The following is a 23156-nucleotide window of genomic DNA, read 5'->3' as shown; positions in this document are numbered from 1 at the left end:
TCTGTTCTGCTCTGCGCACGCGAGAGTTGCCTGGGCTCCTCCCACGTGACCCGGCTGGTGGGCGAGGAGAGGTTGCAGGTTCAGTTTGGGCAAAGCCTAGGGAAGGTTGAGAGCGGCTGCCTCCGTCGTTATCCCTATACTGTAGGTTCTGAGCCACTTTCTCAGACCCCCCTTTCTTTTGACTATTGGTCCCTTCCGGCGCCCCGCCCCCAAGAGGAAGGGAGGAAGGGAGGGAGCTGGCCAGGGCTCCTCTGCTGTACCTTTCGGGAAGGCGGGCGCGGCGTAGTGGTGGCCCCAGCGTTGGACTGCACCGTCGGAGGCAGGGTTGGAATGCCTCCGCTCAGCCAAGGAGTAAGCCCCTCTCCCTCAAGAGCAGCTAAGCACTCCCTAAGCTGCGGCTGACACAGTGTCCGCTAATGGCCCCCAGGAAGCTGGGTCCTCGTTTTAGCCACCCACCAAGGAGGGCCCTGGCTGGGCTCGAACTCACAAGCGTATGGTTTGCAAGGAGTGGCTGCAGCACAGGCGGACTCTGAGGCTGAGGGCAGGGGCCGGGTCAGGAAAGATCATAGTCATAATAACGACCCTAATCGTAAGCTGCTCTGAGGAGCACCACAAGCCAATTTAAGCACTGCGCCCCAAGGGCAAGCCTCCCCTGAAGGACGCTGGGCGGGAAAAGAGGGCCCACCTCGACAATAGGAAGAATGTCCTGACACTCCTTCCTTGGAGGCTGTCTTTAAGCAGAGGCTGGATGGCCATCTGTCCATGGGGGTGCTTTGACGGAGAGTTCCCGCATGGCAGAAGAAGGGGGCTGGACTGGATCAGGATCAGGGCCCTCCTTTGGGTCTCTTCCAACTCTATGACTCCTGATGAACCCTTTCTGGCCATGGGGGAACATTCAGTTATGTAGCAGCTAGACTCTTGCATCTTGTTTTTGCTGCCTGCTTCTGCTTTAATCTAACCACCTGCCTCCTTGTTTGCCTGCCTGCCTTCAGGATCTCTATGCGTTGTATCTCTTCCCAGCCCAGTCTTTTTAGATGGCCAGACATCTCAGCTTAGACCCTGTCCTACCTTTTCCTCCGCAGTGACCCTCCTGTGAATCTCTGTCCCAGGTCTTGACTCCTAATCTGGCAGGAAGACGCTTGGGCCTCTGGCTCCATGTGGCCCACTGTTAATAGCCAGGGGTGGTCTGGACAGCCTTTTCAAGGTAGTGGGACTGGGTGGCCCTTGGGGCCTCTGCCAACTCTCTGAGTCTATAAAACCCCACAAGAGGTTGGCATTCGGGTCGCCGTAAGTCAGAAAGGACTTGAAGGCACACAACAACCTCTACCTTCAATGACTGTGTCTGTTGTTGCTGCTGCTAACTGCCCTCAGCCTCGACTCATGGCGACCCTGTGGACTCTGGTCCAGCTCACACAGACATACATAGCAACAGGGAATACGATGGCATGTATGAGTCTGACTTTTTATGCTCAGTTGGATATCTTTGCATGTTAGAAACATTTCTAGTTCTTTCCTAGCCACCATTCCTGTTCCTAGTCTTCTTTGGATTTCTTGACTCCATTTTGATCAGTGTTTGATCCAAGGTTTGGAAACTCTCATGGTCTATGTGGAATTTACATAGCTCTTCCGTGGTCATGATTTTGGTTTTCTTTACGTTCAGCAGCAAGGTTGCCTTTGCACTTTCTTCCTTGGCCTTCCTCAGTAATTGATCCAAGTCTATGAGGTTTTGGCTAGTGTCATCTGCATATCTTAGATTGTTGATCCTCCTATTTTCACTCCTCCTCCTGTGTCCAAGCCTGCTCTTAATATGATATATTCTGCATACAAGTTGAACAGATAAAGTGATACAGCCTTGTCTGTCCCCTTTGCCAATTGGGAACCATTCTGTTTCTCCATGTTCTGACATTAACTGAAATCCGTACTATGTGTCTGGGGAAGTAGACCCAGGTTTACGAAAACTTATGCTACAACTTGTTTCACACAGTCAGTCTCGAGATCCCCTTTCATGCCGAAAACCAATACTGCCATTTGCTATTTAGGTACAACACAACTTTGATAATAGCTAATTTCTGGTGGTCAGCTCTGCGTGTCATGAATTTTGGATGCCCCTCCTTCTTATTTTGAAAAATGTGCAAGATAAGTTGCACTGGACTACACTGTAGAAGGCGATGGGGAATACAGTGGCTTGCACAGCTGAATATCTTTACTCTCTAAGATCTTGTCTACTTCTTTCCTAACTCCCCTTCCCATCCCTAGTCATCTTCAGCTGCTGTTACTGGGTACTGGGTCTACCCTGCTGACATTCCTTCTTCTGCACAAGTATTAAAGGTACAAAAGCTGTCTCCTTTATTCACTCTGGCAACTCTGTTTGCCCAAAACCCAGATCTACCCATTGGCAAATGTTCCCAAAGTATCCTCTTGCAGTTGTTGTCATCATGTGCCTTCAAGTTGTTTCCTATTTGTGGCAACCCTAATCACAGGGTTTTCTTGACAAGCTTTGTTCAGAGGAGGTTTGCCAATGCCTTCCTCAGAGGCTGAGAGAGTGTGACTTGCCTAAGCTCACCCATTGGGTTTCCATGGCCAAGCATGGAATCAAACCCTGGTCTCCAGAGTTGTACAATTGTATCCCGAATCCTCAGTTTGCAGGCAAATGAGAGCTGTAATGCAAAGTGTTGATGAATTGTCCCTCCACTAAGAATAAAATGTTTCTTAAGAATGTATATATCACTAGTAGTTGAAGGTGTTTATGAGAAAAAGCTTTGTGCTCTCACTGACATTTTAAGGTAAGAATCTTAGGATCTCATCTTGACCTGATGGGCTTCTCAGTTTTTTACTCTCAGGGCAAAATGGTTCTTAGACCTGTGACAGATACTACTGTATATATCACCTCTAGTGTGAGAGGCAGTGTATGCCTCTGTAGACCAGTTGCTGTGGTGCACAGATGGAAGGTGTAGTTGCACTGATGTATTGCTTTCTCGTTTCCCACAAGCAACTGGGAAACAGGATAGGAGAATAAATGGGGAATGGACATTTGGTCTGATTCAGCTTAGTTCTTCTTCCTTTCTTATGTTCAGTGATGGGAAGCAGGTGCCACCTTGGCTGTGAACGAAGGATCTGCATAGTGCTGGTTGGGCAGCTTAATCACTCATCTTCTGTCTTTTTCCCTACAGAGCATGATCCATTCACACTTTTTGCTACTCGGAACAAGCAAAGCTGTCATCTGAATGAGGAACACTGCTTGCTCTCAGTCTGTCAATGCTTACTTCCATTGTGGAACTTCTATCCCAAAATGTAAGTGACATTTATGACAGAAATTGCAGGGACTTTTGAAACAGAATATTTATTTCAGGTAGTTTCCACTGAAAAAACAGTGGGGAGCTAAGTCCTTGCCTAGCTGTAAAGAATGTAAAAAGCAAGTCAAAGTTCAGTGGAAACTGTCTGATCTTAAACTATCCTCTGAACCTGTTGCCTTTTTCTTACCCTTCTCTTATCTCATATAGCCTCCAAAGTAATCAGATTCCACAGTTATTTCTTCCTTTGTACTGTAGTGAACAACTAAATTGTGTGCCTGTGTGCTGAAAGGTGTTTCTGTTAAAAACAACAACAAACACTGTTAGGATTATAGCATTATCAACATGGGATCTGTGTTCCCATATCAATTCAGTATCTGGAACAATGTTTATTTGTGTGTGTTGTACTCCCACAATATTAATTTACAGTTAAAATATACACAATGATGAAATATGATCAGGATTGTATGGTTTAAGGGTTGAATTTTTTCTGGCCTCTGAGCAGTTGATGTCATTGTCTAAGTTCCAGGGACAGTCTTCCTGAGAAAGGATCAGAAGGATTCAGTGACTCCTTAGATAAAGAGACCTGCAAAAGCAGCCCATAGCAGTTGATACAATCCAGGATCTATTCTAAATGATTGGAGCAGTTTTTATGAGTGCATTGTGGGGTTTTTTTCTAAATTGTGAAAGCAGTTCAAATCCCCACTCCCAAGGTGGTTTTAAACTAGTCAAGTCCTCTAAGCCTGCCCTGCTTCACAGGACTGTTGCAAGAATAGAATAATGTATTCCATCCTGAGCACCTTGGAACCCAGTGAGGGCAGGAGGAAAATGTAAGTCTTTTCATCTTTCTTTATGTGCAGCTGTTGTAAAGTGCCCTCCATTTATGTTGGGACAAAACTGAAACACATTCACCACTTTTTATGTTGAGACCCTTCAATGAAGTCAGGTTTCAAACATCCGAACATCAACCAGTGAGTACCATTGTGTTGTTGGACTGTTAGATTGTTTTTCCTATATTGGGGGAAAAGTTATTTTTACAAAGTATTTATTGATTTATTGGATTTATATCCTGCCTTTCTCCCAAGATGGGATTCAAGGCAGCAATTCCATAATCTTGAAATTAACCAAATGGCCTTTTTTTAAAAAAATTGAGAACTGCTTTATAAACTACACTTATATATTGAACATGCATTTCATTTCTAGAGTAATTAGTTGTATTAAACAGAAACAACAAATACTAATGTGACATCTCAAAAATGTGCATGTGTTATGGCTATCATTTTCCTGAACTTTAAACACTTGCTATAGTAAATTTATTGCTATTTAAGGAATCATCTGCTTTTAGACTTATCTGCCTATGTTTTAAATTGATATGCTAAATAAACACTCATTTTACCAGGTGTATTGTACTAAAATACAAATGCTGGAAATGTAATTGTCCCCAACTTGTTATGTTTTTTGTATTGTACACATGATGCAATGATGTACCTGTGTGTATCATAAGAGATTTCAGGCAATTGTTATGTGGATCTGAAACATATAAGGTATGGAAAATATTATTTTACTACATATACTAGTTTTCTTTGAAGGAACTCCACACATGTGGTTCCTACCCTTACAACAGTCCTGTGAGCTAAGTGAGGCTGAGAGCTTCGTGACCAAGTAAAATTTGAACCCTTTTAATTTCTAGTCCAGCCTTTCGTCCACTCCACAACACTGTGTGGTATTATAGAATCCAAAATCTAGTGAATTCTTATTACTTCCAAAAACAAATACTGTGGTATGTAGCCTGATCTGAGAATGATATAAGATAATTTTTCTGGTAGAGCATTTTTTCTGTGATCATGGACAAAAAACCATATTATTTTTATAGTCTGACTAATTCTCTTTCCAAGGCCATCATCACCAAACTATAATATAATTATATATAGTAATACTGCTCTTGCATAAACAGTTTTTCCTCTCATTTTCAGGGTTGATTTATCCAACAGCAATGAAGCTTCTGCTGGTGTTTGATTTTGACCATACCATTGTAGATGAAAACAGTGACACCTGGGTTGTGAAATGTGCACCTGCTTCAAAACTTCCTGATGGAATAAAACATTCCTATAAAAAGGGATATTGGACAGAATATATGGGCAGAGTCTTCAGATACCTGGGGGACAGTGGAGTTAAAGAAGAAGATATGAAAAGGACCATGACGACGATCCCTTTCACTGCAGGAATGAAAGATCTCCTAGATTTTATTGGCAAACACAAAGACATTTTTGACTGCATAATCATATCGGATTCCAATGCAATATTTATTGATTGGATTTTAAAAGCTTCTAATGTCTCACAACTATTTGATGAAGTGTTTACAAATCCTGCAAGTTTTGATGGCGGTGGATATCTTACTGTACAGAATTGTCACATTCACGATTGTGCAAAGTGCCCTATAAACCTCTGCAAGAGAAAAATCTTAGAAGAATTTGTAGAAAATGGCTTAACTCCAAGAGGGGAATACTCACACATTATATATATAGGTGATGGTGGGAATGATCTGTGCCCAGTAATGCATTTAAAAAAGAATGACATTGTCATGCCAAGACATGGATATATGCTGGAAAACATGATTTCTCAGTTGTCTCACAATCTTGTTCCTGTGGAGGCTTCAGTAATCAACTGGTCATCTGGGACTGAGATTCTGGATTATTTAGAGTTACTTATAAAAGGATAGTTCTTAGTAACAGTGATAATTTAAAAATTGGTGCTGCTATCTTGATATGATAGGATAATTTCCTTCAGAATGTTAGAAAATTAACACTTTGTTTACATCACTTTAATTCTTTGTCTTCCCTTCTACACAGTAGATGAGAGGAGATGGGATGGATGGGAAGTGGACTTGAAAATGGGGAGGAACATAACTGAATGAAATAGATGCCAAAGTAATTGTCAAGTGTAGTTGCTATGTAACATCTATATAAAGGAGCAATATGTTTAGGTCTCTTCTGATTGTATACAGGCCATGGAAATGTAGGTATGGAAATGTAGGTAACTACTTTCACAAACAATAGCTGAATATCTTTTTCTAGAGTTGAAAATTTTACCCTGGTCCTGCAAAATGGCAAAAGCCACTGGTAGGGGGTAGAAAGATTGCATCGCCTCAAGCCAAGATTGGTCTACGGTACCTCAGTTTCTGCAGCAGTAGCTTCTATTCATGTATTATTCATGTGGGTTAACTTATTCACACATATGAGATTTAGTTTTAATTTTTGTCAGCACCTGCGTGTCCCTGTCACAAGGTCCATTGCACCTATATATGCTAGCTGCTATTGGCAAGAAAATATCTAAAATTCTCCATTATATGTAAGTAGGAAAGCATTTCTCTATAATCTCATCATATAAATTGGGGTTAGTTGTTTCTGTATGTTACAAAATCAGCAAAAAAAATAAGATTTCTAATATGCCTCTGTATATCATGGCAGTTGTTACCCCAACCCCATTTAACAGATACTCTTCCATGTATTTCTTAGTAAATATTGTCATTATTGAATATCAGTCTCAGACTAATTGGTCACAAAGTTAAAGGTGATATAATGCACAAAACACTGTTTTATACTTTCTAATTTCACTTGTCCATACCATGCAAATGTTCTGAGCTGAATTCACAACTGAAGATGCAATGAAAGACATACTCCTTCTCACAGGTAGTAAAAGCATTTGGTATTTATGCAACCAGATCCTACACATGTTTGCTTGAACGTTCAATGGGACTTATTGTAAGTGTGTATAAAACTGCAGCCTCAAATTTCAAGTCAGGATTTAGCTAATGTGATTGTCTTGTATATAATAGAATCAGAAAGGAAAACTGTGTGTGCTCTCAACTCAATTTTATACTTCTTCCTGCATTCTTCTGTGTTACTGAGGCACCATATGTGTATATCTTAGCTAATACCTGTGGAAGTTTTTAATCCATTTTCTGATGTTTTATTAATATTTTATGTTTTAAATTAAGGCTTTGAAACATGTAATGTATTGTGTTAATCTTTCCCCCGTTGTGAAGGGTGATTGTGTTGATTTTTTTTTTTTTTTTTGGCTGAATATTCAGAAATTCATATTTAGGAAAAAGCTTCCCTCCCTAAATTTTTTTTAAAATTTGCTTTGGAAATGTGGATAAAGAAGCCTGGGGAGTAAAAATTACAAAAATAACTGTTGGCAGTCCTCTGTTTCAAGAGTATTAGCTGTCTTGTAATATTAAAAATTTTAAGCTAAAGGGCTTGGTACAGTGTGAAGATCCTTATGTTAATAATTAAGTGAAAATTCACTTAGGTTAATTTGTCTGAATGCAGTATGCCTGCTGCAACTTTTAGAGTCTGTACATTGTTTTAAAATAACAAAGATTAATTTAATTTATCCTGTTTGTAATATTTTGTATTTAAATATCAATGCTTATATCAATAATAATTAAATATTTTGTCAAGTAACCAGCTTGTAATGTGAATATTTGGCTTGATATTAAAAGGGAATATACAGCAGCAGGATACGTTTACATATATAAATAGATCTAATGTAGAGAGGTGTTTTTCCATTGACACTGTTAGAGATTTTTGCTCTCAATGGTTTAAAAGAACCATGTGGTAAGTACAAGAACAATTCCTCATTCATTTGCTCCATCTTATAAAATTGTCCCTTTGGCAATGCTTCTGATAATAAGAAAAAGTGTACACTATGGTTTAAGATGCTTATCTTTCATTATAACCATTGACCTTAAATAAGTAGGAGTTTTGTTAAAACAAATAATAAATTCACATGTTAAAATGTACTAAAAGAGAGGAGAAAGAAACCTACAATAGATGCTGTTTAAACTCGCTGGCTTAAGAAATATTTAAAAGGACTGAGAAAGCAATATATATATAAATGGACTGAGGGAAAAATGCATTTGGTTGCCTTCACAAAGACGCAAGCAGCCTGGAGAGAGCTTTTCACTGATGGGACATGAAGAAAGAACTTTGTTAGTTGCAACTCATCTAACCTCAGTTTATTTTGTTGAGAAATGTCCAGTGTTCCTTGTGACCTTGTAAAAGGTGGTGGGTGTAATTGAAGTGTGTCTGGTACAAGCCTTTGACAAAACATACTTCTCTCTGTGTTAAATTCTCTCTTCTCAGCAGTCTTCTAAAATCAAAGGTACAAAAATGAAAGGAAGGCTATTATATGTAGGTTTGTGAAATTACAGGGTTCTAATTTTGTACTTGCATGATTTATATTTGAAATTAGATTCATTCAGTTTGTCAAATGTGCAAAGCAGATGTGTGCACTCAGAATCCCTTCCATGGCAAAATTAGTCTGCATTTAATCCAGAATTTGCATGTAGGCTTAACACAAGTAATACCTTAGTAATCAGACCAAAGTCAACCTAATCCAACATTCTTGACAGGAAGCAAACAACTAGCAGGTGCCAGTAGATTACAATCTCATTTTCTACTCATTTTCCTGTAAAATATGTCCCAGAGGGACAGACATATATGTGCTAATCCTTAGCTTCCATGGGACTGCTTTTATTTCCAAAGAGTTATTGCTAATCTTAGCCTATAGAACCCTTCCCCAACTCAGAACTGCCTGGATATGTTGAATGACAACTCCATCAGTCTCAGCCACCATTACCAATGATGAGTGTTACCTCCAAAACATCTAAAAGACGCCAGGTTGAGGGAGCTGTTTTGCAGAGCCCATTATCATAGTCCTGGGAAATGAAAAGCAACAATTGAATGTGTGCAGATGGCTCACCTCCTCCACTGAGTTGTTATAGCCAGCTGCTTCTGCACTGAATATACAGAGGAAAGGAATTCAGGCTAGATTTCCAGGTGGTCAACCTTCTATTCCTCCCAACACCCTGCCTATTTTGATAAAAGAAATCTGAAGATTTTGAAAGGTTGCATGTTTTACTGTGCCTGAGCTTTGAGTTGGATTTATGAAAGTGTTAGACTAATACAGCTTGAGGGTCCTTTATCCAGAATGCCCCTAAATCCCAAACTTCTCTGAGATAGTGACACTTTTGCTTTCTGATGGTTCAGCGTACTCAAACTTTGCTTCATTCACAAAACTATTAAAATATTGTATAAAATTACCTTTGGGCTATATGTATAAGGTGTATGAAACATAAATGAATTTTGCACTTAGACTTGGGTCCAGTCTTCAAGATACCTCATTGTGTAAATACAGTCGCGCCTCGCCATACGCTGCCTTTTTATAGGCGGCTTTGAGCATAGGCGCTCAAAGCCGCCGGTGCGCACGGGGCGGAAGGGGCGGTGCATCCCATTCAATTGAATGGGCGCGTGCGCCCGTTGTGCCCTGCGCGCGCCCGCGCCGCTGCGCTACCACACACGAGCCCCATTGTTTCCAATGGGGCTCGAGCATAGGCGGAATTTGCCTTACGCGGAGGGATCTGGAACGGATCCCCCGTGTAAGGCGAGGACCCACTGTATATGCAATTACAGAAGAACTAAAAATGCATTTGAGACAGAGTGCTGGAGAAGAGTGCTGAGAGTACCATGGGCAGCCAAAAAGACTAATAATAAGAAGAAGAAGGGGGAGGGGAGTCCTGAACAAATTAAGCCTGAAATATCCCTGGAAGCCAAGATGATTAAACTGAGGCTGTTGTACTTTGGCCACATGATGAGAAGAATGATTCACTGGAAAAGACAATAATGCTAGGAAAAGTAAAGGGAGTAGAAAGAGAGGAAGACCACATGCCAGGTGGATGGACTCAATCAGAGAGGTCATGTCTGAATTTACAGGCCTTAAGCAGAGCAGTAGAGGATAAGGGGGCTTGGAGATGTCTCATTCACAGGACCATCATGGACAGGTGACCAGACATCCACCTTTTCCAGGACATGTCCTACATTTCAACCACCTGTCCATGAGGAATTCCAAAACGTCCTCCATTTTGAGCATAACTAAGAAGCATGAGTTTATAATAGTATTTTGAGCTTTTCTTTAGTCATGCCCTGCTATTTTTCTCAAGTCTGCTACATTTTTTGCAGTGCCTTGTCCTTTGCGGTGAGGACATCTGGTCAACTTGGCCAAGGCTCAGGGTCGACTGGAAGGCAGCTAAGAACAACGTAAATATAGGTATTCCAAAATCCGAAACACAAAACACTTCTGGTCCCTAGCATTTCTGACAGGAAGAGACACAACCTGTACGGATTTGGCAATGGCACTTTGTTTGGGATTCATAAAGCAGACTGTGCTGCTTGCTACCCAGCTCAGGCACCCTAATACCGTATGTATCTATGTTGCTGCATCTTTGAGACTAACTGAAAGAAAGAAGTTGGCAGCATGAGGTTTCCTAGACTTCAGTCTATTTATTTCCTTAGATGCGTTTCGTTGACTTAAATCAGTGGTCCCCAAACTGTGCCTTTAAGAGATTTTGGACTTCAGCTCCCAGAATTCCAGACTGCAGAAATAACCCAATTTGAGACAGCTTTAACTGCCCTGGCTCAGTGCAAGGGAATCCTGGGAATTGTAGTTTGTTGTGGCAGCAGAGCTCTCTCTGACAGAGAAGGCTCAATGTCTCACAAAACTACAAATCCCAGAATCTCAGCATTGATCCAGAGTCTCAAACTGGATTATTTCTGCAGTGTGTTTTGGATTGGATCTTAACTCTAGGAAAGCTCATGCTGCCAACTTTTACACTTAAGTGTCTCAAAGGGGCTACAATATTTCTCTGTACACAGATACCTAGCTAGCCAGGGTTGGCAACCTCTAACCATCCCAGGAAGCAGTAAAGCCTTTCAGAGGCAGAGGCTGTTTTAAAGGGAGGCTTCCCTCTTTCTCTCCTGGGAGGAGGAGGAGGAGGAGCAGACTGAATCCCTGCTGGGATGATGACCTTCTTGGGGAGAGGCGACGGCGGCCAGCTGAGGCACCAAAATAGGAGCCATCTGCTCTCTCTCTCTCTGGAGCTCTGAGCCAAGAGAAGCTAGTCTCTTCCAAAGATGGTCAAAGGGGCTGCCAGGAGACCGAGGGGGGCCAGTTCGCCTCCAAAGGGCAGCTGTGGCTCCTGATGTTGTTGTGTGCCTTCTTCCAGTTGTTTCTGACTTATGACAACCCTATCATGGGCTTTTCTTGGCAAGTTTGCCATTGCCTTTCCCTGAGGCTGAGAGAGTGTGACTTGCCCAAGGTCCCATTGGCTGCCTCCTAACCCCCCTTTTGTTCTCCTTAGGGCTTCAAGGGGCACCTCAGCCAACTTCTGTTGTTGTTGTTATGCACCTTCAGGCTTTTCTTGACAAGGCTTCTTCAGAGGAGTTTCTCTTTCCCTCGAGGCTGACTGAGGCAGGGTGACCAGGCGTGTCCTCCTTTCCCAGGACCTGTCCTACATCCCATGTATTAGGTTTCATTATTTTCGTAGAATGTACCCCAGAGGCAGGTTTATTTTACCCATTTTAACTGACTGCATGTGCAGCGCTGTGTACATTTACAGCACTTTATAAATAAATCCTTAATAATAACAACAACAATACAATACAATAAATAAAAATGGTCCTCCAGTGTGAGCCTGACTCAGAAGCATGGATTTACCTTGACAGGAGTGTGTGTTTTGTGGAGCTTTCATTTTGGTCATGCCTTCCATTTCCCCCCTCCTGAATGCCCTCCAGTTTTGGTCCTCCTTTGCAAGGAGGAGGACATATGGGACACCTGGGTGAAGGGAAAGAGAGAGGGGCCTGTCTCCCTGAGAGTAAAGGGGCAGAGAGAGAGGGTCCCAAATGGTGTCATCTTATACCCCCCCCTTTCTCTCTCTCTGCCCTTTTCTCCTCCTCAGGGAAAGAGACCCCCATTAAGCCCCAACATGACGATGAGGGACTCCCTTGAGAGAAGAAGCAGCCCTGGAGGAGGAAGCCACCCCTCCCTCCACAGCCAATCCTTGCCTTGCCTCCCTCTTCGGCTAAAGGGGGCAGTCAGTCAGGGGCTTCCCTTTGCCTTTTAATATCATTATTGGCATTACTGCCCCCCATGTCCTCCTCCTCCTCCTCCTCCCTTTGTTTCCTCCTTTCTGCCTCCTCAAGCCAAGACAAGGGGGGCAGCCATCGCCTCAACCCTCTCTTTCGCTTGCTTTTTCCACAGCAGGTGCGTCTTCATCTTGAAGGGATTGTGGATTGCCATTGTGTTTGTGTTGTGTGTGTCCCTAACAACCAGGGAGAGAGTATTATTATTATTATTATTGGGAAGCAGGGTCCTCCTTTTCCCGGACCCGCCCTCCATTTCATCCTCCTGGGATTCCAAAGCGTCCTCCGTTTTGAGTTTCTATTGATAGCAGTGTTTCCAGGTTTTAGTTCCTCGTGTCCTCCCTTTTGTTTCGGACGTCCTACATTTTTTGGGGGGTGTCCTTCGTCCTCTTTTGAGGTTAGGAAGGAGGACCTATCTATCTGTTGAGTGGAGCCTCGGTTGAATTTGTTTTTGTAGCTAGCCTTATTAGTACAATACAGGAGGTTGTTGTTGTTGTTGTGAGGGGGAGGGGTTGATGGCAGATACCGTTTGCCACAGCAGGGCAGTTGGTTTGATGTGTGGCGATCAGGGCTGGAGTGAGTGAGTCCCTGCCTGGTCATGGAAGCCCACCTTGGGCAAGTCACACTCTCTCAGCCTTTCCATCTGTAGTCTGGACCAGTGCTCCCCCAAACTCTGCCCTTTTCAGAGGCTTGGGACTTCAGCTCCCAGGATCCTCAGCCACGTTGGCCAATAGTCTGGGATTCTGGGAGCTGGAGTCCAAAGTCCCTTAAAGGGCACAGTTTGGGGGAGCACTGATCTGTAGATAGTTGATGTATTGCCTGTTTTATAGGGTCATAATTGTATTTTAATGGAATAACTGGTCTAATATCTTTTACGGTACATTTTATGACTTTTTAGATTGTACTAAATCTAAATTTAGGGTTGATTTTATGATGTCTGTAAAGCGCCATATAGATTGATATATAAATAAACAATAACCACAACAACAACAGCAGCAACAACTCCCTTTGAACAATTTATGGCCAAAACAAACAAACAAATCCATGACAGGTTCGCCTGAGGGTCGCCATAAGTGACTTGAAGGCATGCAACAACAACAACAACATAGTGAATCTAGGTAGCCTTTTAAAAGGATGGTCTGATCTCCAAGTTGTTGTTGTTGTTACTTATAATGACAACAGATTTTATTAACTAGCCTATTCCTTCCCTTACACTTTTATTGTTTTGACCTGCCTGTGGGCTACTGCTGGCCATGTGTCTTGTGTGTGTGTGTGTGTTGTATGTGCAGAGTAATGTAAGTTTCCTAAGGCTTCAGCCTTTGGTAAGGAAACAAAAATATTGAAATACCAAAAAATGTCAAAGCCAAGCCTGTTTGGGTCTAGAGTAGCAGAAATGTACCTTTCTCTGTGCTTCCCTAAGAATGGAGACTGACTCCAGAAACAACACAAGGAGCTTGTAGTTCAAAACAAAAGTTTACTAATGTCTGTAATCTATATTACTAATCTAATTTGACCTGTTTAATTACAGTATATTTTACTTTATGACTTTTTAGATAATATACCACAGGCCAGTTAGGTGTTGATTTTATGATCTCTGTAAAGCGCCATGTAGATTCATGGCGCTATATAATTTTTTTATTAATATTTTTACATTTTACAATACAGATTGTTACACTTTCTTCATACAAATATATGCTTTAACACTTTACTTATTTTATATGAAAAATCACCTCAGTGCAGCCTTTCCCCGGAGCCATTCCCATCCATATACTCCAACCAAAATTTTAATTCATCTTGTTAAGGTAATTTTTCATCTTCTTTTCTTAATATTTTTTCAATAAATGTTTTCCATATTTCATCAAAATCATTTCTTTTCCATAATCATTTCTTCACTTTCAGTTTACATGTTAATTTATCATTAATCGCTATTTGCCAGACTTCTTTATACCAATCGTCCAGTTCCACATTTATTTTTGTTCTCCAACTTCTTGCTATAATTAATCTTGCTGCTGTAAGCAAATTTGTTACAAGATTTGTTTCTTCTTTTTTCCATTCTACATCATTATATAGTGATAACAATACTATATTTGGCTTTCTATCTATTCTTATAGCCATAATATTTTCTGTTTCTAATATGACTGTTTCCAATTTTTTTTACATATTTACATTGCCACCACATATGTATATATATATATGGTCCCACTTCATTACATCCTCTCCAACAATATTTTTAATTATTCTTATCTATATTATGTAATCTCACAGGTATTAAGTACCATTTCCAGATCAGCTTATAATAATTTTCCTTAATTCGTACCGATAGATTTTTCAAATGTCTTTGTTCCCAAATCTTATTCCATTCATTTTTACAGAATTTACATCCTAATTCTTCTTCCCATATCTCTTTCCAAATATTTTGGTTTATTTCTTTTATTTTATTCTCCATTAATATTTTATTCATTTTGCTAGTTATTCCTTTCATACTTTCATTTTCCTCTAGTTCTTTTCCTTTCTGAATTATTTGTTCAAATTGCGTATATTTTTTTCTTTTCTATATTCCTTTTCTTCCAATTTATGAACCATTGTTCTATTTGCATATAATGAAACCATGACATTTTTATTCCCCTACGTTTCTCTTTTATATTTTCTCTTCCTGTTTTTAATTCTATCCAATTTTCTATTTTATCTATCTTCCTTTCCTTTAATTCCTTATCTAATAAATTTCTTAAATTCTTTGGGAATGACTTTACCATTATTACTATCAGTGAATTTTCATTCAATAATTCTTTTTTTATATTTATTCCATATTTCTAGTATATTTTTCATGGCGCTATATAAATAAACATTATTAATAATAATAATAATAATATACATAAAGGCTATATCCTAATTTCACTAGTGAATAGTTTAAGCAAAAAGAATTCTTTATCTCAGTTGAAAGAAGAGAAAGATGGAAAACCAAACAGCTCAGGAGAAAATCTTTAGGGAAAGTCTGTTAGTCCCAGAGAAGGAGTGACCTAAATCACATGGTTATTTTGAATAAGAGAGAGAGAGAGAGAGGAGAGTCCATGCAGGAAATCCCTATCTGTCTAAGGAGGGGGAAAGGGAATGCAAAAATCTCCCAACAATTTCCACTTGCCTGTGGGCTCCTGCTGGCAATGTGCCTTGTGTGTTACCACATTTTAAATGATCAACCAGGCAGAAATAGCTCACCAAAACATCCACATTCAGCACAGTGGTGTTGCCATATTAGCAGTGTGTCAGGAGAAGTCAATGGCAAACCCCCTCTGAACCAATCCTGCCAAGAAAACCCTGTGACAGGGTCGCCTTAGGCCACCTGAAGTCATGAAGAAAAACAACAAAGTTGGAAATGATTTGAGAGCATGCAACAACTCCTCCTCCTCACAGGATGCTAAGCACGATTGCTCCAAGTTATATTAAATTACATTACATTAAATGGGACTGGAATGGCAATATACACTTACTTAAGAGTAAATTTTATTTAATTAAATACACATTTTTGGTTGTCGTGGTGTGCTTTCAGGTTGTTTCCAATTTACGGCAATCCTAAAGTGAATCTATCACAGGATTTTCTTGACAAGATTTGTTCCAATGGGGACTTGCCATTGCCTTCGTCTGAGGCTGAGAGAGTGTGACTTGCCCAAAGTCACCCAGTGGGCATTCAAACCCTGGTCTCCAGAGTTGTAGTCCAATGCTCAAACCACTACACCAGGCTGGCTCAATTAAATACACTCTGGAAAGTATATAACATTATACTGTAGCAGAACCATCAAAATATTTATCTGCTTAAAAAAGTAAAGCATGTTTGTTTACAAAATTAACCCCCCCCCACGTAATTTTGTATGGGACTGCAGCCTAAAATGTCTTAGTTGCCGTGTTAATTGGTAATTACAGTACGTAGTTATTTTTATCCAGTTTATTTTTCACTCACTGCTGGTTTTATTGTACCAACTGCAAGTTACCAAAAATACAGTTTGAATGTTTAATTATATTACTTCTTTCCATTCCCCTGAGATACTTCATAGCTGTAAACATGTATGTTTACACATATATTTAAGAGATATGGAGGATAGTCTGAGGACCTTTCATGCTGTTACAGACAAATAAACAAATATGTTAGCCTTGTCTCAATGGGAGCAGGAAAGGCTGATGATTATTACTTGGGGGTTCCTGAAATAATAATTGAATATGTATGATAATGAAGAATAAAATAGATATTATGCAGATATTTACAAGCATGTAAAGTATTTTGACAGTGGAAATAATACTAAATGATCAAATGAATATATTTTTTTCACTACAGCTGAACCTCATTACCTTTCTGTCAAGGAGATTAAACTGATGTGTAAATTAATGTTCTCGTACAATAGGAGATACGTATATGACTTTTCTTCGTTTGACTGACAACAGGTTTCTGGCAAAACCCTAAACCCTTCTATTAGGGTGTAGCACTGTACTCCAAGACTATCATCCTAAATTAGAAGATACTCCTGTATATTTATTTGTTTTTAACATAATGCTCTCCATGACTTTTATGAAGTATTTAGTTCATGCCCTTTCATCCTTACAGTCTAAAAACTGACATAAAGACGTGGAAGAGGAAGGAGATGGTAGAAAAATATAGCATTTTTCTAATGATACCTAGGCTAAGTGGGTTTGGCCAGGGCTATCCTAATATATTTGGCTGCCTGAGGCACAGCAACAAATGGTGACTTCAGTCATCCTAGTCAAGCAAGATTCATGGTACTCAAAACTAGCCCTGTTATTTAAGAACCTGATGAAGAAAATCTCACAAGCATCTCTGTCTCTCCCACTGAAAGTAATATATGACCATTTCCTACACATTTATGACATCCCAAATCTGCTGCCTGAGATGAGTGCTTCACAAAGCCTAATTGTAGGAAGAGTCCTGGATATGGAGATCAGTTGGCTGTGCCAAAAGCTTTACAGAAAAATGGTGCTTTGAAAAGAAGAGAGGTGTCATCATGCTATGAGAAGCAGATTAAGCGTAGCAAGAAAGGAAAGACGGAGTTCTTAGAAGGAGCAGGAGATCTTTAGATAACTGAAGGCAGGGGCATTGAAAAGGCAAAAGTAATGGGGAAAGTATCTGTCAATCCAGAAGAGAGATGAGTCCAGAGCTGGGAGACAATGGATGGCTTTGAAGATTATTCAGGAAAAGGAAATCAGTGTAGGGTATTAACAAAAGGTGTCATATGTCTGGAAGAATTAAAGTATTGTGGCAGTTCATGACTTTATGCTTACCAGAAACAGAGACAGCGACACCTATGTTTTTTGATGGTTCAATGTACACAAACTTGGTTTTGTGCACAAAATTATTTTAAAATGTTACCTTGAGTGTATACAAAAGATAAATTAATTTTGTGTTTAAACTTGAGTCCCACCTCCAAGATATCTCATGATATATATGCAAATGATAAAAAAAAAACCCTCAGAAATGTGGTCCTAACCATTTTGGATAAGAGAGAATTAACCTGTATACACTTATTTAGGAAAAGTTATGTTGAAACAATACTATTTGCTTTTGAGAGAGACTAACTCAAGGCATTTTGCTGCATGGAGCAAAGAAAAGCATGCCCCTTCCCCATTCCATGCACTGGGGAAGGGACAGTGGTCACCCCCACCAACCCTGAAGGCAACAGTGCCTTAAGATAAGAGACACAAGGAAGGAGATGCAGGTCTATCCTCCAGCACTTCCCTTCCCTATCCTCCCCTCCCTGAAGATGCCACCTCATTTCACTGAATGGTAGAACTATCCCTACTTTCAAGTGAACATGCTTATGAGCAAGTTTTACACATTCCCTTTCTTTACCATCTTTATATTTTATTGCAGTGATGGCACTAACAGAACAGGAAGAATATACCTATCTATATAAAGACCTCTCTCATCCCGTGGAATTCTTGGATGCCTTCAGAATATTCTACCTGGAAGAATTATTCACAGATGTTACTCTTCAGTGCGCATCTGGTGTGGTTTTCCATTGCCATAAAGCTGTGCTAGCTGCTTGCAGCAACTATTTCAAGGCCATGTTCACTTCTGACATGAAAGAAAAATCAAAGAACCAGATCACTCTTTCTGGCCTCAGTCCCCCAGTATTGGAATCCCTGGTGATTTATGCATACACATCAGAGATCGAAATAACAAAGAGCAATGTCCAAAGCCTCCTTCAAGCTGCAGACCTCCTTCAGTTTATCTCAGTAAAAAAAGCATGTGAACAGTTTCTGATAAGGCACTTGGATATTGACAACTGCCTAGGGATGCACTCCTTTGCAGAATACCATGTCTGTTCAGAGCTAGAAAAGGAATCTAGAAGGATATTGTTATCCAGGTTTGAAGAAGTGTGGCAGCAAGAAGAATTTTTGGAAATTAGCAGTGAGAAACTCCAGTTTATTCTCTCAAGAAAGAATCTCAGCCTTTGGAAAGAAGAGGTTGCAGTAGAGCCCATTATTAAATGGATTACCTATGATCTGGAGGAAAGAACAGAGCACATTTATGGGCTATTGAACTGCATTGAAGCAGATTTTGATGAAATGTATTTGAGATCTGCTTTAAGCTTGTATAAGAAATGCCGATTAAATGCAAATAAGATCAGGTCTCTGATACACCATGCCCTAAATCCAAACCCAAAAGCAGGTTCTACGAGGTCTACAGCAGTCATGTATGTGATAGGGGGTTATTACTGGCATCCTTTATCTGAAGTGCATGCATGGGATCCATTAACCAATGCTTGGATCCAGGGAACAGACATGCCAGACCATGCAAGGGAAAGCTATGCGGTCACTAGTCTAGGACCCAACATTTATGTCACAGGGGGCTATAGAACAGACAATATAGAAGCTCTTGATGTCATGTGGATATACAATAGTGAAGCTGATGAATGGACTGAAGGCTGCCCCATGCTGAATGCAAGGTACTACCACTGTGCAGTGACCCTGGGTGGCTGCATCTATGCTTTAGGAGGTTATAGAAAAGGGGCCCCAACTGAAGAAGCTGAATTCTATGACCCTTTAAAAAAGAGTTGGGTCTCTATTGCAGATATGATTAAAGGTATGTGGCAATATGCATACTTATTCTGTGAGATTTGTTTGTAGTTACCAGTTAAAATGTCATGGAATAATCTAAGGATAATATACTATTTTTCTCTTATTTTTGCACACGTTATATTTCTTCAGGCTTTAAACAGTGGGTTAATCAAAATACTGCACTATTCTGTTGATTAAAACAGTTGCATGAAATACAGTGGCCTGAATGAACAAATGCTATTGTCAGTTGATCTTTCCCTTAACCTATATGCAAAGCAGAATTTTAAATAATTACAAAAACAACATTTTAAATAGCACAAATCTCTCCTTTCCCCAGATGTACAAGTGGAATAATTGCCACTTAAAATAAAATAAATACACCAAACATTTAGAACTGCACTGAACTAGAATGAATCCTGTAGAAATAAACAACAACAACAACAATTCATTCTAGTTCAGTGCAGTTCTAAATGTTTGGTGTATTTATTTTAAGTGGGATATTATTCCACTTGTACATCTGGGAAAAGGAGAGATTTGTACTACTGACAGTGCTAAATCATGTTTGGTTTGTGTGTTGTCTTTTGCCTCAACAAAAAAGAGAGTGCAAATGTCTGCAATATAACCAACAGAAGATCAGCAAAAAAACTTTGACATAGTTAATGGAGTTTCCTTAAGCACTGAAGAACTAGAGCTTTAAGTCCAGATATAAAACTTACATAAATTTTGAATGGATTAAATAGAAATCAAAAAGTATATGTTTGTTTAAGTACATTGGTTACGTTGACATAATTGGCTGCCCTTAGTATTTACTGTATTATGAATTTGCTTAAAAGTCTAGATTTGTCATTTTGTATGTATATTAGTTACTATAGACATAGATATTATATAACAGTAATAACTTGATGAGAATTATGATGAATATTGTTTATCCTTTCTGAAAGCCTTTCATGAATATAGTATTACTGAATAGGGGTTGGAAATGCCACAGCATGTGTCTTGAATGAAGTAATCTATGTCACTGGAGGTCACTATGGTTATCGGGGAAGCTGCACATATGACAAAATTCAGAGCTATCGTTCTGAAAGCAATCAGTGGAGCATAATCACCACCAGTCCATATCCAGGTAAGTTCTATACCTACTTAGCAGTTTGAATAACCACATACCAATTAGTCTGTTTTTATTCCATAAAAAATTCTGGAACTTCACTACTGCTTTGGCCCCATGTTCTGTTGTCATTCAACAGCCCACATCCTCTATTAGCAATACGGGGGGAGGGGGGTGGATTGGGGATTAGCATTGCCTGGTCAACAACTCTGCAGGGTGCCCATCACCTCCTCAACTTATCGCTTGCCTATTCACCTGCATTTTCTTGTGTACCAGAGTGAGAAGATAGAGAAGCATCCTTCATTTAACTTGCACTCTCTCTCTCTCTGTCCTAAGAATTGTGTCAAAGGAAAATATACCAAAAAAAAAAAAAAAAAAAAAAGGCAGACGTGAGAGTGGGGAGGGTGTGGGTGGGCTGACATCTGAAATCTAGCATTGGCTATACAGTACTTGTTCAGTTCAACTTGCTATATGATTTTGTTGGCATGAGAAAAATGGTTTCATTTGCCTACTCCAGATACTGATGGCTGTGCCTGCTGTATTGCAGGCATCAGCCTATTCCCAGGATCAGAGCAGGATCTTAATTTGTCCTCTTTGAAAATGCATTTCTGAACATAGAAGTACTTGCATCAAAGAAGCTGGGCAGGGGGATTGCTGCTTCAACTGCCTAACATAAATACCAGACATTTTAATTCATAGAATCATAGAGTCATAGAGTTGGAAGAGTTTGAAAGGAAATAAATTATTTCACACTGCCTGCAGACAAATCTTTCAAGTGTTCCTCATGAAGATCAGTCTCTCTCTATTATAACTTCTGGGCATTACAATGGTTATTCAAAATTCTGAACCTCTGTTTGTTCTTATTTTAGAATATGGATTGTGTTCAATTGCATTGGAGAGCAAGCTGTACCTTGTGGGTGGACAAACTACAATCACAGATTGCTATGATCCAGAGCAAAATGAGTGGAAACAGAAGGCTGATATGATAGAAAGGAGGATGGAGTGTGGTGCAGTCGTCATTAATGGATCCATCTATGTAACAGGAGGCTATTCTTCTTCCAAGGGATCCTATTTACAGAATATTGAGAAATATAATCCGGAATGTAATAAATGGGAAGTTGTGGGCAGTCTCCCCAGTGCTATGCGTTCACATGGTTGTGTCTGTGTTTACAATGTGTAAGCAGACAAAAATGACACTTCTCTGTCAAGAAGAAAATCTATGACAGCTTAGAATGGGAGGAAGATGACCAATAACCTGTATGGGACTTGGTTTATGGAAGAAACATGACCTCAAGGTGATGAGGTAACACTGTTGAAAAAGGCTTTTATTGGCTGAGTAACTTGTGATCTACCTAAAATTCTGCTAATATAAGGATTGTCACTTTTTGGAGGACAGGAGAGAGTTGTTATTTCTGCTGTCTCACTTTATGAGGGTCCTGTATGTTCTGATTATTACTAGAGACTAATCCAAAGAACTGTGGGGCTCTAACAAAGGGCAAACAACCATTGCTCCTAAAATAATTTTTCTTTAATATCCTGAATAAGCTCCTGATTAAGAGTCAGGAAGCTTTGAAAGGCTGGTCACTACTAGGTGAGAGGATTGCAGTGGTTGTCACAAACTCATTGTGCTGCAGCTATTTTTATCAAACCAGCATGACTACCTTCAATTTTTGTCTAATAAAGACAATACACGTGTACCAGTTTTTCCAATGCATACATTTTATATTATAGTGTAATTTTTATATTATACTGTGTATCAGTGTTCCCCAAACTTTTTTGGGCTATAGCAATAGCAAGTACATTTCTGTGTGGCTGTGAATTGGCTGCAGTACAGGCATTTAACCACTGCGCCACTGAGCTTCCCTATTGTCCCCTTTCCTCTGGAGCAACAACCCTAACACTCTCCCCCTATGCATATTTCTTGATGTTAGGTCTGCTGTTCTACTGCAAATTCAAAACAATCCCCAATATCTATTACTGCTCCTTTTGCATCCAGTCATTTTGGGAGCAACAACCAAGCATCTGGCTGAGCAGTGATTGAGAAGCCTCTCAGCCCTGCTGTCCTTGGGGCAGGTGAGAAGCTTCTCAGGTGCAGCTCAGCCAACTGCTCAATCACTACTCTCCTTGTACCCAGTCACTCTGGGAGCAGCAATTGAGAAGCAACCCTCATCTCCACCATGATCCTAAAGGCTGTGGTTCTCTTTGTCTTTCTTGTGTACCAATACTTTAACTGAAGGTCCCCCTCTACCCCCCCCTTTTCTCATCCCCCCCCCCCCCTTCCTTCGCATAGCCCCTCCTGTACCTTTCCACTACCCAGAGGGCATAAGACCCACTTTGGTAATAACTATATATATTATGAGTGTCAGCGAACAGCACATAGGAGGTTAGGTAGTGGCACTTCCTTGTTTCTAATTGGGCAGAAGACCCTCATTTGTGTATTTTATGAAACTGCTCAACTGATGCACTGTAACCTTTTTTTGATAGAATTTTAAAACAGAAAAGGATTATTTTTTTCATATTTGTAAATTATTTTGCAGATCATCCTTATGTTTCAGACTGCCAGCAATAACTTATTTATTTATTTAATTTAAAAACTGAACTGTGATGTAGGCCATTGAAGATAACTCAGTGCGTATGTTGTGTTGTAATCTCTTCTATCCATGGTACAATACCACTGAAATTAATTTATCATAATTGGACACATAAAATAAGTAACTT

The 23156-nt window shown here is 40.0% G+C and overlaps 2 protein-coding genes across 4 annotated transcripts; both read left to right on the top strand.

Moving 5' to 3' along the window:
* Positions 1 to 118: 118 nt before the first annotated feature.
* Positions 119 to 7747, top strand: PHOSPHO2 (phosphatase, orphan 2). Of its 3 annotated transcripts, XM_042444913.1 has the most exons (4): positions 333 to 351; positions 3171 to 3291; positions 4151 to 4261; positions 5264 to 7747. In XM_042444913.1, the coding sequence occupies exon 4, from the start codon at positions 5284 to 5286 to the stop codon at positions 6007 to 6009; it is 726 nt and encodes a 241-aa protein (XP_042300847.1). In that variant the 5' UTR covers positions 333 to 351; positions 3171 to 3291; positions 4151 to 4261; positions 5264 to 5283; the 3' UTR covers positions 6010 to 7747. The 3 variants fall into 3 exon arrangements, with proteins under 3 accessions (XP_042300846.1, XP_042300845.1, XP_042300847.1); XM_042444912.1 differs by lacking the exons at positions 333 to 351; positions 4151 to 4261 and adding an exon at positions 119 to 141; XM_042444911.1 differs by lacking the exon at positions 4151 to 4261 and having other exon boundaries at positions 201 to 351.
* Positions 7748 to 12145: 4398 nt separating this feature from the next.
* Positions 12146 to 23156, top strand: KLHL23 (kelch like family member 23). Its single transcript, XM_042444910.1, has 4 exons — positions 12146 to 12392; positions 18144 to 19358; positions 20304 to 20456; positions 21308 to 23156. The coding sequence occupies exons 2-4, from the start codon at positions 18146 to 18148 to the stop codon at positions 21616 to 21618; spliced, it is 1677 nt and encodes a 558-aa protein (XP_042300844.1). The 5' UTR covers positions 12146 to 12392; positions 18144 to 18145; the 3' UTR covers positions 21619 to 23156.

Source organism: Sceloporus undulatus, chromosome 1, assembly GCF_019175285.1.
Source record: "Sceloporus undulatus isolate JIND9_A2432 ecotype Alabama chromosome 1, SceUnd_v1.1, whole genome shotgun sequence".
NCBI lineage: Eukaryota > Metazoa > Chordata > Lepidosauria > Squamata > Phrynosomatidae > Sceloporus > Sceloporus undulatus.
This window is presented reverse-complemented; position numbering and strand designations above follow the sequence as displayed.

Bases quoted from the DNA above. Each gene is read 5' to 3' on its own strand.
- PHOSPHO2 (XM_042444912.1), top strand. From the start codon at position 3,225: ATGAGGAACACTGCTTGCTCTCAGTCTGTCAATGCTTACTTCCATTGT. The intron at 3,292-5,263 runs GTAAGTGACATT...TCTCATTTTCAG, and splicing joins TGGAACTTCTATCCCAAAAT to GGTTGATTTATCCAACAGCA.
- KLHL23 (XM_042444910.1), top strand. From the start codon at position 18,146: ATGGCACTAACAGAACAGGAAGAATATACCTATCTATATAAAGACCTC. The intron at 19,359-20,303 runs GTATGTGGCAAT...ATTACTGAATAG, and splicing joins TATTGCAGATATGATTAAAG to GGGTTGGAAATGCCACAGCA. The intron at 20,457-21,307 runs GTAAGTTCTATA...TTCTTATTTTAG, and splicing joins CACCACCAGTCCATATCCAG to AATATGGATTGTGTTCAATT.